Consider the following 16323-nt stretch of genomic DNA (forward strand, 5'->3'; position numbering starts at 1 on the left):
CTCAGCGTGTCAAGTGTAACAGGGCAAAAAGGGGATTTGTCCTCACGAGGGCCAAGGCAGAATGCAGAATCCAGGCTGGTTACCCTGGAACTAGGGGGGACACATGGACCCTTCCAGGCCTTAGGAAAAGGCCCTGTGAGATAGGAGGGTTGAGATCTTCCTGTACAGAAACCTCCTTACACTAGACCAGGGAAAAGGGAGGTTGCTGAAAGGTGAGGAGTCATGCTGAACCCAAGGATAACAGCCCAACCTGGCCTTACAGGGACCAGTCTGGGGCCTGGACACCACAAACCAAGGCTGCTCCCCAACTCTCGGGGCCATTGGCCGTCTTGTCCCAATTCTGTGTCTGTCTGTCTCTCACGTACCTTCTCTCATTGTCTAGCATGCCACACATCTCAGTGGGAGATGCCCTCCTCTCCCCACCTCTGTTCCCTCTCTCTTCCTGCTGCCTCTTCCCGTTTTGTGCAGGAGAGCTTGGTCCCTGGCGGGATATCTGGTTCTATCTGCTGTGGCTGGGGGTGGGAGGGCACCAAAGGGCTGTGCTACAAGCAGATGTGGCCTGCCCAGCTGATGTGACACACGCTGTGACCTGGACCTGGATACCTGTCCCCTGAAGGACCAAACATGCTCCCCCACTGAGCTCAGGCAAGATGTCTTCCTGGTAAAATGACCAAGGAAACACCTGAGGAGTGTAAGGGTCAAGGCTATTCTAAGCTGTGGCGAAAGTAAAATTTAAAGTGGGTATGTGTGGGGTTGGGGAGCGGTTATGTCCTTAAACCAATCTTCATGTATTAAAGCTGCTAAATCCCCCACCTTTCAGGAAGGGAGGTGACTGGATGGGGTGTGGACAGTGTGTGGGTCTTTGCTGGAAGCCCCTCTCCCACATTCCCCACAGCAGCTGTCTTCCTCTGCTCTTCTCAAACTAGGGCTCCACCACCAACCCCAACATGCTCAGACCCTACTCTACTGAAAATCCTGGGGCCACCACATCCTTTCTCTGCACTTTAAAATTGTTCTTCCCTCTTCTCTTCTGTCCCTGCTCTCCTCTGAGGGCAACCCAAGTATTCTAACTTTTACTTGTTTTATTGCAAGATTTGGCTCAGCCTACTATTTTTGCCTCCATCAACAATCTACAGGCTTTTCCTCCCAACCAACAAACACACCCATGTCTTGCTCATCTAGAAAAATAATCAAACATGACTTTAACTCTTTATTCCCATAAGCGAATGCTTTCTCTCCTTCTACTCAAGCCCCAGTGATGCAGCTTCTATCCCCAACACACGCTGCCCTTGGAAATGTCAGCTGATGACTGTATAATCTGCAGACCCCATGACCACATCTTAGCCTTCGTCCTCACTGACCTCTTCACAATGGTCAGTTCTGTTCACCGCCCCCACCCGGGAACCCTCGTTGGCATTCATGGTCCCGAACTCTGCTCTCTCCAGAGTCCGCCCCCTTTTTCTTCTGCAAGTACTGTTCTCTTCCTACCACGAGGACGCAGTTCCTCAAGGGCTGCCACAGTTGTCTCTGCTGTTTCTGGGCTCCCTCTTTCCTGACTCCCTTCCAGTGTCGCCACCTCAAATGTTACCTTCTTCTCTGGCCTCTTTGCCGAGCTCCACGTCTGTATTTCCTCTGCCTTTTAGACACCAACCTGGATGCCCACGGGCACGCTAAAATCATCATCTGCCTTCTCTCACAGTTAACGACACCCCATTTCCCCCGACACCCAGGTGTGATTCCAGGTTGTCACCATCATTTTCCTTGTTATTCTGCAGACTCGCTCACGTGCCAGGACTGGCCAGTCTTCCCTTATCAGCATTTCCAGCACCATCTTTCCCTCCCCTTCTGCCTTTACCCTTCACTACCCTATGTTACCCCTTGCTTTAACTATTGTAAAAGCCTCCGTATTGGCTCTGTGCTTCAGACTTACCCCTTTTCATCTTCTTCCACAATGATTGTTCTAAAATTCCACTCTGATCACGTCCTTTCGCGGCCCAGAAACCTTCCATGGATCGCCACCACTTCCCAAATTAACAATGGTGGCAACAATGAGAGATCAATGTGGACCCAAACTACTATTCCACGTGGCCCATGAGAGGCATAGTTCAGTGCTTTAGAATTTACAAAGGTCATATATATATAATGTTATTTAGTATTTACAACAATCTTATGAAGAAGGAACTCTATCCTTTTTGGGTAAGGAAACTGAGGCACAGAGGTTAAGGGACTTGCCCAAAGAAATTGTTTGTAAAAGGCAGAAACGAATTCTTTTCATTCTAACCTCCATATCCCTTCCTAGTACACCATGCCTACCTCAGAAGAGATGCTCTACTTACCGCCAATCAATCAGCTCGCATCCTCTGGCTAAGCGTGACTGTGCCGCTTTCTGCTTCTACACACACGCCCAGCTCTTCTCCATGTTGGAAGCTTCTTCCCATCCTCTGTTTGCACATCCTACACCTCTTCTACCCAGGGGTGCATCCCAAATGCCACCTCTTCTATGTAGCCTTTCTTGATCCTACCCCAAGCTCTAAACTCTATCTGTAACTCTCTGACAGCACTGCTCTTTCTGTGCCCTGTATTATATTTACTTGCATAGGTGCACATCTGCCTGATCAGAGAACCATGAGAAGAGAACACAGGTGGCGGAATCGCTTAGCTCTATGTTTCCATCTTTCCTCTGCCACCTTCTAGCTGAGTGACTCAGGGCTTTCAGTTCTTCATCTTTAACATGGGTATGACCGTTGCCCATCTCACAACACGATTGTGTGGTGCTAGATCAGAACATGTATGGATGATGCTTCACGGTGCCTCCTGGTACATACCAGGTGCAGGAAAAGCAACAATTTCCCATCTCCTCTCCTCTTTTAGACTGAAGATCCTTAATAGCAGGTATTCTGTGAAACACAGGACACCGTGTCTGTAGATAGTCTGCCCTCTACAAAGGTCATAGAATTGAATGTACAGCTGAGTTATACCCGGCAAGGCCCTATGTCCTAGTAAAGATCTGTCTCAATTCTGACAAGGTCAGGGTTCCTCAGTCTCGGCGCTATTAACATTTCGGGCCAGGTGATTCTCTGTTGGGGGACAGGGCTGTCCTGTGCATTGCAGCATGTCCAACAGCATCCCTGCCCTCTACCCACTAGATGCCAGAGCAGCTCCCAAGCTGTGACAACCAAAAATGCCTCCAGACATTGTGGAATGTCCCTGAGGGGCAAAACTGCACCGTACACAGACGCAAACAACACATACGGAGATGTGAAGAGGAAAGGCCAAATGCCCTGCCATCTGGACCTCAAGAGCACAGAAGGAAGTCCTGGAAGCAGCTTAATTATCATAGTGTTTGCAGCGCTCACATGAGAGAGCCATGCTAAAAAGTACGGGAGAAACTTTAAGAGAAAGCCAGCCACCAACTAACTGCCCAGGAGAAAAGAACTTCAGTAGGAGCTCCCTGTGAGCTGTGTCTGAGGCCATACAGAGGCAGATGGAAGAGGCCACACATCTGAAAGCAGGTCTTGTGTGTCCGGAAGCCTGAGAACTTCTGTGAGAGCCAAGTACAGGCTGCGTGCGACCCCGGGGCAAAGGAGGGGGATGGGAAGGGCCCGGGACATCCCGGTCACTCAAGATTCTGGACTTGAGGTGGCCGGCAGGGGAGAGTCTCCGGGGGTTACTAGTACGGGAACAACATGACCCCACTTGTTTTTACCCAGTTTGATAGCCAGGTGGGGAATGGCCGTAGGTGGAGAGAGTCAGTGTGGTCAGCTAGGAAGGTCAAGTGAGAAACGATACAGTTCCAAAAACAGACAGTGGCCTTAGGGATCGAAACAGAAGAGGTGGCTGGAGGAGAAGGCCGTTGTTGGAATAAGGGAGAGGCAGGACAGTAAGAACGTGGGAAGGAGACTGAGGAACCATGAAGAAGAGATGGGCGGTGGGAGTCCATGAGGAAACAGAGAGATTCAACAGGAAGGAAGGGCTAGTTTACAGAGCTGAGAAGTCAGACAGGACGAGGACCAGAAAGCAGCCACCACAGCTGGAAACTTGGTCCCTGCTGCCCTCAGCATGAGACATTTCTAAGTAACGGAGAGGCAACGCAAAAGGGAGCTAAAGGTGTGCATTGCTGAGGGCAGACCTCTCCAAAGTTTGGGTGGGGAAGGGAAATGAGGAAACTGGAAGAAGAAATAGGGATTAAGGAGGGTTTCTCTTGGAATGGCAGCCCTCACCATTTTGGGAGCCGAGAAAGAACTAGAAAGAAAGAAGACAGATTCAGCACACGTGGAGGGAGGTGTGAGAGGAGGAGATAAGGACAGGATCCAGGTGAATGAGAAGGGGCTCACGGTGGGGGCAGGAGCCCCAGGGAGGAATGTCACAGTGTCCGCTTAAAAAGAGGGCCGAAGGAAAGCCACCGAAGGCATCTTTCCCTGTGAACAACTAGCAAGGTCCTTGCTAAGAGGCAGGGTACCAGGTGGGGAGGGGATGAAGCAGGTGGTGCCAGAGACTTACAGCAACTGCCCTGGGGAACAGAAGGGACGTCTAGGGGGCAGTAAAGAGAGCAGGAAGATGCCCAGCAGATGGAGACCACCGATTTGGGGCGTGCCAGTTGGCCTGAGCATAGTGTGGCCAGGCACTGCCCGGGGCATCTTTATGGCACCTTCTCATTTGCCGTCATCACATTCTGAGTGGACAACATGCCCATTTCTCCTGATAACATGAAGGTCTGCAAGACGCTTTGGGGGCCACCACTGCAGGCTGGCTCTAATCCCCCCTGTCTCCTCCGCAGCATTCCACCAACTCCAGCTTTAATTCACACCTTATAATTAACCACCTTGAGGTTTAATTGTTGGCATCACCACCTAACGCCTCCCTACAAGGTTCCAGCGTGAATGTATTCCCCGGCAAAGTCCAAAATACTCCCAGAGGAAATGATTCTTCTAAAACAATTCGCAGGTGTTCTCTCTATGCTCACTGCAAAGTCCATAAGCAATCTGCAAGTATTTTGCAACAACCTGTGCATTTTCAGATACAGCTTCTTTGTGGAAAAGTCCCTGCAGGGAACCAAGGCCCTTCCCCTTCACCACCCTGTCATCATATGACTGCTCCAGGCTTTCTTTACAAAGCCATGCCATCCATAACCACACAGATTTCCTTACTTTTTAATACGAAAGGATCATTGACCACTAAGGCCACTTCCCCTGGAAACATGCATTTATTATGACCTCGTATATCTGAAGGCATCTACAGAATCCTACCTAGTCTGATGGGAGAAGAATTTCAGGGTGTGTATGGTCAGCATTCAGATTGCATACATACAGAGAAGAAAACAGGTGGGTAGCCTTTTCATTTTTTATTTTTTAAGGAAAACTCCCATTAATCATGAGTTTATTCAATTTAGTTGTAAACATTTCAAAACAAAAGTTTCAACGGAAGCACTAGGCATCTGACTAATGAGAATTACAGGCTCCATTCCCTCTATCTGGTCTCCATTTCCCACCCAGTGGCCTTCATTCAAATCTTTGACTTTCGTGTCAAATAAACCCAACGGTAGGGCATCTAAAACAATGCACACAACGTGTGTGAAGCTTCACCACGGAACTGCTACCATACAACCTTCTCTTTTTCTCAGGAGAGTTTGACACATTATGCCATCTGAGCAACACACTAAAAATTCAAATGGCTTATAGTACTTCCATTTCTCATCAGGCGGGAATTCCTTTTTTCCCCCTCCTCTGATTCCATTAAAGAAAATAAATGCACCTATACTTGACCAGTTTGCGAACAAAAATTTAATGTATCATTCATAAATTCAGTTTTATATTGGTTTTATAGAACAGAACTGCAAAGACTAAAAATGACCTACATACAGATAGCTTTCCTTCCAACTGGTAAGAGAACTTGAAACAAAATCGCCCAGTATTATCCTTGGCAAGTCTCACCTTGACTGAAACAAGGAAAAGCACAGCGAACAAGGATCCAACCCATAAAGTAGGATTAAGTTACAAAATTAACAAAATTCCTGTAGTTTTCAAAACGTGGAATGGATGAGATTTTAGAAAGGGAGAAATGGTTCTCAGTTTCTGGTTATGTACAGGAGGGAGTGATACACGAGACTGAATACATTAACTGTCACCAAAACTACCTGAATGATTTATGTCCTTGGGCTTATGAGGTGACCAAGCTCCTTGCTCCTTAGAGAGAGAAAGAGCTAAGCAAGTACTCAGACCGTGTGTGTGCGTCTACATGTGAACTGTCCTTGTACAAGCAGCCACCACAAAGAAAACAACTGGCCGTGACATGAGTAATCTAGATAGGGAGTGCAAAAAGCAGTGAGATTTGGCTGTTTTCAAAAATGCTTATATCCTCAATCATTCAGTAAATTGCTCATTGGGTACCTGTCATAAGGCAGGTGTGGCGTCAGGCCCTGAGGGCGCTATGATGGCAAGGACACACCCGTTGCCCTTCAGGTCTTACATTTTAGCTGGGAAGGTAAGGTATTACAGCACCAAGGATGGCAGAAAGGGGTCTGTCTTAATAAGATACAGAAGCCCCCTGCTGGAGGGTTGTTTGAATCCACTCTTCTGGTCACTGAGAAGGACATGGGGGCCAATCAGGGAGAGAGAGACGTGTGGGATCCAAGGGTGGGAGCCAGAGGGATGGAAGGTGCAGGAGGGCCTGGTTCTGGGCTCGGGCAGCGCTGGGACGATGAGGCAGGACTTTCTGGATTTTACTCACATGCTGTGTCATTGACATGATGGCATTAATCCCCGTCTGCTTCTCTCTGACCTGCTGCTACCAACTGGCTCCCTTTTCTTACTCATACTTTCTGCTCCCTTCTCACTTGGGCTCGTGGGTGGCCTGGCATGGTCACTGATCCACTGCACCCCAGGACCACTCGGCTGAGCTTCTCACCTCTTCTAGGTTCTTAGTTCAATCCCAGGAAAAGGAAGAGAGAGAGAGAAGAGCTGATGGCTGCTCTTTTCTCTCCCAACCGGGTCCCAGCCCCTGGCCAGACTATGGACTGGTTGCCCCTGAGTTGGGGTCATTTGGCATAAGCCCGTTGTCAGCTGAGGCTGAAGGGCAAGCCACCTGCATGACTCACATCTCCTGGAAGACACAGGAAAGACCTCCTATACCCGGAAAAAAATGGGTAAATGTAGCTTGTCTGTAGCAGAGACATTAATTACAACTGCCAGTCTCTTGTTCCCAGTGGAAAATGATGGCAAGAGACAAACAGTTCCTGTTTTAGTGAAGAACATGAGAAGGAAGCAAAATCTTTCTCTCATTCCAAAAAAAAAATAATAATAAAAAATCATGATCACACCCCCATGTTTATTACTCACAGTAGCCAAGACATGGAAACAACCTGAGGGTCCATCGATGGATGAACAGATAAAGAAAATGTACATAGATAAAATGGAATAGTATTCAGCCATAAAAAGTAGATCCTGCCATTTGTAGCATTATGGAGGGACTCTGAGCACATTATGAGAAGTAAAATAAGTCAGACAGACAAAGACAAACCCTGTGTGATCTCCCTTATGTGTAGAGTCTAAAAAACCAAACTCATAGCTATAGAGAACAGATCGCTAGTTAACAGAGGTGGAGGGCGGGGGCACGGTGCAAAATGGGTGAAAGTAGTCAAACGGTACAAACTTCCAGTTTATAAGATGAATAAGTCCTGGGGATGTAATGTACAGCCTGGAGACTATAGTTAATAATACTGTATTGTATATTTGAAAGTTGCTAAGACAGTAGATCTTAAAAGTTCTCATCATAGGAAAACAATTTGCAACTATGTTAAACTGAATGTACCACTGTGATCCTTTCACAGTAGATACAGATATCACATCACTATGTTGTACACCTAAAACTAGCACAGTGGGAGCTGTCAATGACATCACAATAAAACTGGGAAAAAAGCAAACCATTATCTTTTAGTTGAGAAACAATAATAGCAAAGGTTATCAAAGAAAACTTGGAGGTACCACGGCCAACAGGCTTAGGCCACGGTGTGGCTCTCATGTGAAAGAAGGCGGAGGCCTCAGGTCCAGCGCTGCTGTCTTAGGGGCAGAATGAAGATGGTAACTTAGGGCTTTCACTCTGCAGATGACATGAACATCCATATTCCCATTCCTGTTCCCTCTTCCCAACTGAAGCCACATATGCTGCTAGTTCTTCTCCTTATTTTCTCTGCAGACCCATCTCCTAAGAGCAGTGGCTGTATGTTCACCTCCTCCTTGCACGTTCCCACGGCTACTCAATAAAAAAGGAATAAATGACTTCACCTCATTTGCAAATGGCACATGCATATGGTTAGGTTAGGTCAAGAATGAAAGTGTGCAAAATGGCATTAAAATAAAGGAGTAAAGGAAATAAAAACTAATCTGGTGAAGCACGAAAGGCCAGGAAATTGCATTCTCAAGGCCCATGATTTAGGTGGAAGAAAATGACCTCAGCACAGAAATATGCTTGACATAAGCGTTATTCCCAAGTCTACCCCCACCACCAACTGTAGGGCAAGTCCCTCAGGCTTCCTGATGAGTGTCTGCAGGGGAGGTTAGAAGGGGTGAGGCCACATTTACACACATCGCTGCACGTGACAGAGTTAAAAAAAATGAGGGGACAAGAGAGACGAAAAAGCCACTCTCGAATGCTCATGAACTTCTTTTTCCCTTTTTCGTTTTTCAGGGGGTGGTTTTTGGGGTAAAAAACTCCTAACGTTATATTTACCATCCTAACCATTTTTAAGTGTGCAGTTCAGTTAGGTTACGCATACGAAAATGGTTGTGTGACAGATCTCTAGAACCTCTTCATCCTGCAAAACTGAAATTCTAGACACTCGAATGCTTTAAAGGGTGACCCTGTCCACTGATCAGTGAGGCCCACGCAGGGTCCAATCCTTTAAAGGGTGACCCTGTCCACTGATCAGTGAGGCCCACGCAGGGTCCCGGCTCTGACCTCACGAGTTGAATATTCTCTCCTTTGGAGAAGAGAAACATGTGGTGTGGACAGAAGGGTGGAGCCCTTCTTTTCTCTCACACCCTTAAAGGCTGGGCCAGCCAGAAACAAGATCACAGCCAACATTGAGTTGAACCCAAATTCCAATGTATTGGTGCAGTCATGAAGACAATGGATATTATGCCCCAACAGTGGATAAATGTGCTGCCATCACTGCCTGACAATAAGCCGTCCCTCACAAGAGTTTAGTAGCCGGCCCCAAAGTTACTGTCGCTTCTCTTTTTCTTTCTTTTTTTTTCCGCTACTTATTTTATTTTTTTAACTGAACTTTACTTTTCAACTGTAGCTGACATTCAGTATTATCTTACATTAGTTTCAGGTGCACAACATAGTGGTTAGACATGTATACAACTTACAAAGTGATCGCCCTGAGAAGTCCAGTGCCCCTCTGACACCATACATCGTTATTACAATAGGATTGACTATATTATTCCCTATGCTGTACTTTACATCCCTGTAAGAATGAAATCTTACCATTTGTGACAACATGGATACAGGGTATTGTGCTAAGTCAAATAAGTCAGACAGAGAAAGACAAATACCATATAATTTAGCCTCTCTTTTTAAATATTCAACATACCTTGGAATCCTGAGACTATCTGGACAACATCTTCATACACCATCAGAGTAGCAGACCGTTCCGGAAGCAGGCCAAGGCTCAGGGAAGAAAACACTGCGGAAACAAAAATGGATGTAAGGGTATCCTGACATTGAAGTCAAAATACCCACTCTAATTTTGGTATTCCCTGGTTGCAAATCAATCAACGATATTGATTTTTCATACTGTGAGATAATAAGAAATATATATTTGGTCTTTGCCTCTGGTTCCTGACATAGAATTTCTAAATCCCTTGGAATTTCCTGAGTGATGGCGGTGATAGAAGTATCTTTTGTTCCAAGGGGACGACTCTGGGTGGGTTCCTGGATGGGGGCTGGTCACCATGATTAGAAGCTTGGCTTTCAGCCTCACCTCCCATCTTCTAGGAATGGGAGAGGGGCTGGAGATTGAATTAATGTTCGATCATGCCTGTGTGATGAAGCCTCCATGAAAATCCCAACCCTTCTGGGTTGGTGAACACATCTACATGCCAGGAGGGTGGTGTACCCCAGCTCCACAGGGACAGAAGTACCTGAGATCAGGTCACTTCAAGACCTCACCCCATATATTTCTTCATCTGGCTGTTTATCTGGGTCCTTTACAATATCCTTTATAATAAACTGGCAAATGTAAGTTACACGTTTCCCTGAGTTCTGTGAACCATTATAGCAAATTATGAAACCTGAGGTAAGGTCATGGAAACCCGATTTATAGCCAGTCGGTCAGAAATACAGGAGACAACCTGGGACTGATGTCAGAGGGAGACAGTGACCTTGTGGACTGCAGCTTACCTTTGGGGTCTGCGCTAACTCCGGGGAGGTAACGTTGGAGCTGAACTGAATTGTAGGACATTGAGGAGGTGTCCAGAGAGTTGGAGAATTGATTTGAGAAGAGAAAACCCCACTCATTTGGTGTTAGAAGGGTGAGTAGAGAAAAACGATTTTTCCTTGAAGCATGATTAGCAAGACTTTCAACATGTCCCAGGCGTATGACAATCGCTCATATAAAAACGGCTTACCCTGCAACTGTCAACTATTTTTATTCAGCAAAAGTTTCTAGTACGAGTAAAGCATCTGAACCTCTTCATATAGGAATATATTAAAAGTTGTAATTACACACTATAGAAACGTAAATATATAACATTAGATGTTAACATTAAGAAAGACTTGAAAAATATGTGCTTAGGTTATTGTGTGCCTGATGGTAAAAGAATATCCTCCCCCCACCCCCGCCATTCTGGGAACTAATAAGATGACAGAACTTGTGCTATTTTAAAATACTGGCCTAAGTACCTCCTGTACTTCCAATTAGAAAATTCACAAAGCTTACAAGTTTCTGGGTAAAACATGAATTTATGAGAAAGCCAATAAAAATATTATGGACTAATAATAATCGCTGACATTAGTGAACCCTTCCTAACATGTCAGACATTATTCTAAGTGCTTTAATTTGGGTAATTTATTTAAATCTCAAAACAGCTCAATGAAATGTATGTATTATTAACATGCCCATTTGACAAGTAAGCAAACAGGTTTATGGATAAGGAATCAACGTGGCCAAGATCCCACAGCTGAGTCTGTCCTCAGCCACCATGCTCTGTGGACTCAAATTCAAAGTCCAAGCCTCTAAGTTTAAAGAGGAGAAAAGTGAGTCCTAGGAAGGTAAAGTGACTTCCTGGGAAACTATTAGGAACCAGAAACAGCAAGTAGTAAGAATATCAATGATGGCTCTTAACTAACAGTGCCCGAGGGAACCAGTGAACTGGCCTGGAACATGACCCTCTATGCAGTCAATTTATTCAGCTGCCACTATCTACAAGGCCCGGGGCTAGATCTGTGGACTAGATCAACGCTGGAGGCAGAGTGTGCCCTCAAGGGTTGTACATTAGAAGGGGATGAGGACACACAGCGAAGAGCTGTAGGACAAGCAGAACGTGGCAAGTGCCATGAGAAAGCCAAGAAGGTACCCTGGCACAGTGGAAAACAGCCTGGCAGTACCTCCAACGATTAAACACACTTTACCATGTGTGCTGGCAACTCCACTCCTAGGTATATACTCAAGGGAACTGAGAATATATGTTCCCACAAAAACTTATGTATGAATGTCCAGAGCAGCATTAGTCATAATAGCCCCAAAGTGGAAACAACCCAGTATCCGTCAACTGACGAAAAGAAAAACAGAATGTGTTCTGGCCACACAATGGAATATTGTTCACCCATAAAAAGGAATGAAGTGCTGATTCAGGCTACAGCACGAATGGACCTTAAAAACATTACGCTGAGTGAAAGATGCCAACACAAAAGGACACGTATTATGGGAATGATTCCATTTACCTGCAGTGTTCACAGAGGCAGAGGGGAGATCCGTGGTGGCCAGGATCGGGAGGGAGTGGGGAATAGCAAGATGATGCTAATGGGTACGAGCATTTTTGAGGGTGAAGAAAATATTCTGGGATGAGACAGGGGTGGTGGTTATACAACCTTGTGAGCTGCACACTTCGAAATGGTGAATTTTACGGCATATGAATTACATTCCAAATACAAAAACAAACAAACAAAAATTTGTTTTTTAAAGAATTCATCTTACGGGTTCAAAGCTGGCAGAAACATCCACACCAGGTTGGGGGAATTGAGGTGCTGTCAGGTCACACATGTGAGCCACTCCCCTCCGCTCTTGGGGTGGGCTCATGGTTTTGACTCTCACCGCAATGCTGCTAAAGACCCCAAATCACACCTCCACCTCCAAACACCTTGAGTTCCAAACTCATGTCAAACTAAAGGCTGAACACACGTGGCTCCCAGAGGCAGTTCAAATCCAATCAGCGCCAAGCTAACTCCTCCTCAACGCTGACCCCAACACATCCTCTCATCCCATCTCCCCACCACCTCCACTACCACCGACATGTCTTGCCTGAGTCCAAGCGTAGGGAGAGGAATGCACACACGGAGGGAGGAAGGGGGTTTATTTTAACCAACTGCATCAATTCAGTCAACGTTAGGGAACCACAGTGCGTGCGGCAAGTTTCCGAACCCCATCTCCCCAACTGTTCTATCCACTCAATCATCAGCCAGAACCCTAAGATTCAACTGACATTTATTCTAATTGGTCCCTTCCCTTCCCTCTCTCCCTCCATTCCTCAAGGCTTTATGGAGTTTGGCCTGCTAAATATTTCTCAGGTTTGTCCCCTTTTCTGTAAAACTTTCCTAAACGATCTCTTAAGTTATAACTCTGTCGAATCCACTTTTCATAGTTCACAAAGCAGTGGTCTCAACCTGTAGTGAACACTTTTGTCCATAAGTATCTGGGGATTGGGAAGACTGTAGGAGTTGCTTATTACAATGTAGATTCCTGAATCAATATCCCCGATTCAATAGTTGAGTCCTGGAATCTAAGTTTTTATAAGAACCTTCTGAAGCTACTACCTAGTCATTCTCAAGACTCAGCTCCCCTCTCACCTCCTCCCATAAGCCTTCATTCACTCATCTAGGCTGGTTAACGTCCCTCCCCAGCAGCCCCTACCTACATATACACATCTATGTATCAATATTTATCCTCTTCGACAGAAATGGTTTCAGTGGCTGACTTCACAACTAAATGATAAACTTCCTACGGGTAAGTTCTGTGTTTCTAGAGCTGTCTTCTTTGTGCCCTGGGCAGTGCCTGGGACACAGTAAGTACTTAATAAATGTAAGTTGAACTAAAGAGAACTTTGTGAATAAGGGTGGACATCAGGGCTTGATAAGACAGGTCCAGCCACGCTTAGCTCCCGTGTATCCCCGGGGCAGCGGTGACCCTGATGGAGTGTGTCTGGTGTGCTGTGGCGTGGAGATGAGCACTAACATTGGTGTTTCACCAGGCACTGTGCTGGGTGCCACATACATATTTATTGAGCACCTACTGTGTTGTAAGCAGTGTAAGTTAGTATACATATGTTCACTGCTTTTTGAACAGAACAACTCTCTAGGAGGTGGGATTAGCTCATTTTACAGAGATTGGCATCAAAGCTAGAGGGGCTCAAGCACAGACTGGGAGCCAGAAGCCAGGTCAGTTGGTTTTCAAAACCCACCCTGGTTTTCAGCATCTCCCGCCAACTGTCAGCCCATCCTTGTTGCTCACCTAACGTTGCCAACATGTAATGTGGTCCAGGCACTAGATGGAGCGTTAGGGGAGAGGCCAGAAGAGACCTAACTGCTGACCTCATCCCCAGCTGAACCTGTCGGGCACCATCCTGCCACTTGAGGTGGACTGACTACTTTGAAATGCTGAGTGGCAAAGTGATACTGTGATTTAAAATAAGAAAGATGTATTTGGTGTCAGAGGGGCCCCCATTTCTGGTACAAAGCCCCTAAAATCTTTGGAATTTCCTCAGTTTGATGAGAGCAATAAAGGTGTCTTTTGTTATGTATAATAAGCGCTCTTTCAACCATGCTAAAGTTTATGTGAATATAGTGGTTTTTGAAAAGCCCCTAGACAACCTAAGGAGGGGGCTGGTTGCCAGGGGAACCAACCACGTGATGAGAGAATTGGAACTTTCAGCCCCACCCCGACCTCTAGGAAGGGGAGAGGGGTTGGAAGTTGAACCAATTACCAATGGCCAGTGATTTTATCCATCATGGGTCTGTAATGAAGCCTCCATAAAACCCCCAAAGCATGGGGCTTGGAGAGCTTCTGGGTTAGTGAACACGTGAAGGTGGTGGGAAGATGGCACACCTGGAGGGCATAAGAGTTCTGTGCCCCTTCCCATATATCTCGCCCTAGGCATCTCTTCCAGATGACTGTTTCTTTAATTGCCTTTCTAATCAATTGGTAATCTAGTAAGTAAACTGTTTCTCTGAGTTCTATGAACCACTGCAGCAAATTAACTGACCCCAAGGAGAAGGTCGTGGGAACCTCTGATCTATAGCTGGTCAGTCAGAATCACAGGTGACAACCTGGACTTGCGCCTGGCATCTGAATTGGGGTGGGGGCAGCCTTGTGGGACTGAGCACTCAGCCTGTGGGACCTGACGCTGTCCCCAGATAGTGTCAGAATTGAGTTCAATTGTACACCTGGCTAGTGTCTGTGAATCTGTGAATTGTGTGGTGATGCACATGTTTGGGGAGCAGAAGAACCTGAAGTGAAGGAGAGGACTGAGGGCAGAGGACACACACAGGAGTGTTCTTCCCTTGGCAGGTGAGATGCGGCAAAGAGAAGGACAGTCTCACCATCACTGCCCTTGTCTTTGGCCAGCTTTGCCCTGAAGCCCAGGAGGCAGAGCGAGGAAGGTCCATGCCAGAGCAGTGGCCCACTCACCTGGCTAGTAATAATCAGTAAGGCACAGGATGGAATGCTGCGGAAGTGAGCAGAAGACACTCCACGGCTTTGAGCCCATGGTGTGTGTTTAATATGGTGGAGCCCCAACCAGCTTCATATGTGATCCCACCTTTTCTCCACATAAGGGCCTCACAGGTAAAGTAGAGACTCAACAAATATTTTCCTGTCTGACTCCCACTTTCAAAATGGTTTCTGGGTGTGGCTCCATCACTAGCTGGACCTTGAGCTCATTTCAGAGAAAGGTTAAGACCGTCTTACCTGGTAATCGGATCGGCTTCCACGGGGCAGAGTTTGGCACATAGGCGTGCTTCGTGGCGGTGACAATCAACTGGCTGCCCAGCCTATACTGGAACTTGATGAAGGCGACGCCATCTGTTCCCGAGCTGCCAGAAGCGATGGAGACCTGGTTGGTGAAAATCTCAATGAGTGCATCCGGCACGGGCTGATGGGTGCTGGCGTCACTGACGTGAACCTTCAGCGCAACCTCTGGATGAGGAAAAAGCAACACAGAACAACAGCTGTTAACGGGGCGACTTCAACAGTGACTCTGCTGTAACTAAGATAGGAGCTGGAAAGTGCGATATGATAAGGAAACCTAGATCTATGTCCAAATTATGAGTCATTTTAACCGAGGAAAACTTTCTTCTCACAGATCCTGTTTTAGTTTACATGGTTTCCTATTTTGTTCAAAACCAATGATCCTCGTAAGCTGCCTTCTCTTCCTTCCACCCTGCTCGTACCAATAAATAACTGACATCAAAATCCTATCCCTTTAAGACATTGCGCAACAGACACAATACTTGTATCCTTCCCAGCATTGCCTGCAAACACAGCCCCAGGAGGCTCCAGCTGTTACAGAAGATGCTAAGATTGGCAGCTATATTCTTCAATGTCCCAGTGAAGAGGGACACAGGCAGCCCAGGACCGCTGTGCTGGTAACCATAAAGACTAGACCGGAACAGAGTCTAATGATCATCAGAAGGGAGAACCCACAGAGTGGGAGATGAGAAGTTTAGAAGGAGAAAAAAGATTAAAAAGTAAACGTTTAAAAGATCGATGAAGCTGAGTTATGAATCCTGGTAAGCAACAGAGAACGAATGTGAGCAATGGACAGATTCAAATTAATGTTAAAAAATCAAAATGGAATGGATCATTTTCACTTATTTATGCAAGAGATGTTTATGAAGGCTGCTACTCTGTGCCTAGAATTGTGATTAATTGTGCAAAATACAGCCGTGAAGTAAAGGAGTAGGTAGGGAAGTGCTATGCCTGAGGGACATTTGGTGCAGGCACAGGGGGCACTGACAGAACAGCATATGCAAAGGCTCAGAGGCAAGAAAAAGCCATGCTTCCTGGAGAAATGGAAACAGGTTCTGAAAGCTGGATGGAGAGGGCGAGCG

At 46.3% G+C, this 16323-nt stretch overlaps 1 protein-coding gene across 3 annotated transcripts in view; it reads right to left on the reverse strand.

The window, feature by feature from the left end:
* Positions 1-16323, reverse strand: part of FAM171A1 (family with sequence similarity 171 member A1) — a 117694-nt gene that overhangs the window by 36304 nt on the left and 65067 nt on the right. For all 3 annotated transcript variants that reach the window (XR_016018116.1, XM_088789008.1, XM_074324797.2), the window contains exons 2-3: positions 15182-15409; positions 9593-9685 (exon numbers count right to left, since the gene is read on the reverse strand). Coding sequence is in view for 2 of the 3 variants with exons in the window: in XM_088789008.1 (XP_088645134.1) it covers positions 9593-9685; positions 15182-15409 (321 nt within the window). In the remaining variant the exon portion in view is untranslated. The remainder of the gene's footprint in view (positions 1-9592; positions 9686-15181; positions 15410-16323) is intronic.

Source organism: Rhinolophus sinicus, chromosome 1 (genome assembly GCF_057876585.1).
Source record: "Rhinolophus sinicus isolate RSI-liver-muscle chromosome 1, RSI-T2T, whole genome shotgun sequence".
NCBI classification, from domain to species: domain Eukaryota; kingdom Metazoa; phylum Chordata; class Mammalia; order Chiroptera; family Rhinolophidae; genus Rhinolophus; species Rhinolophus sinicus.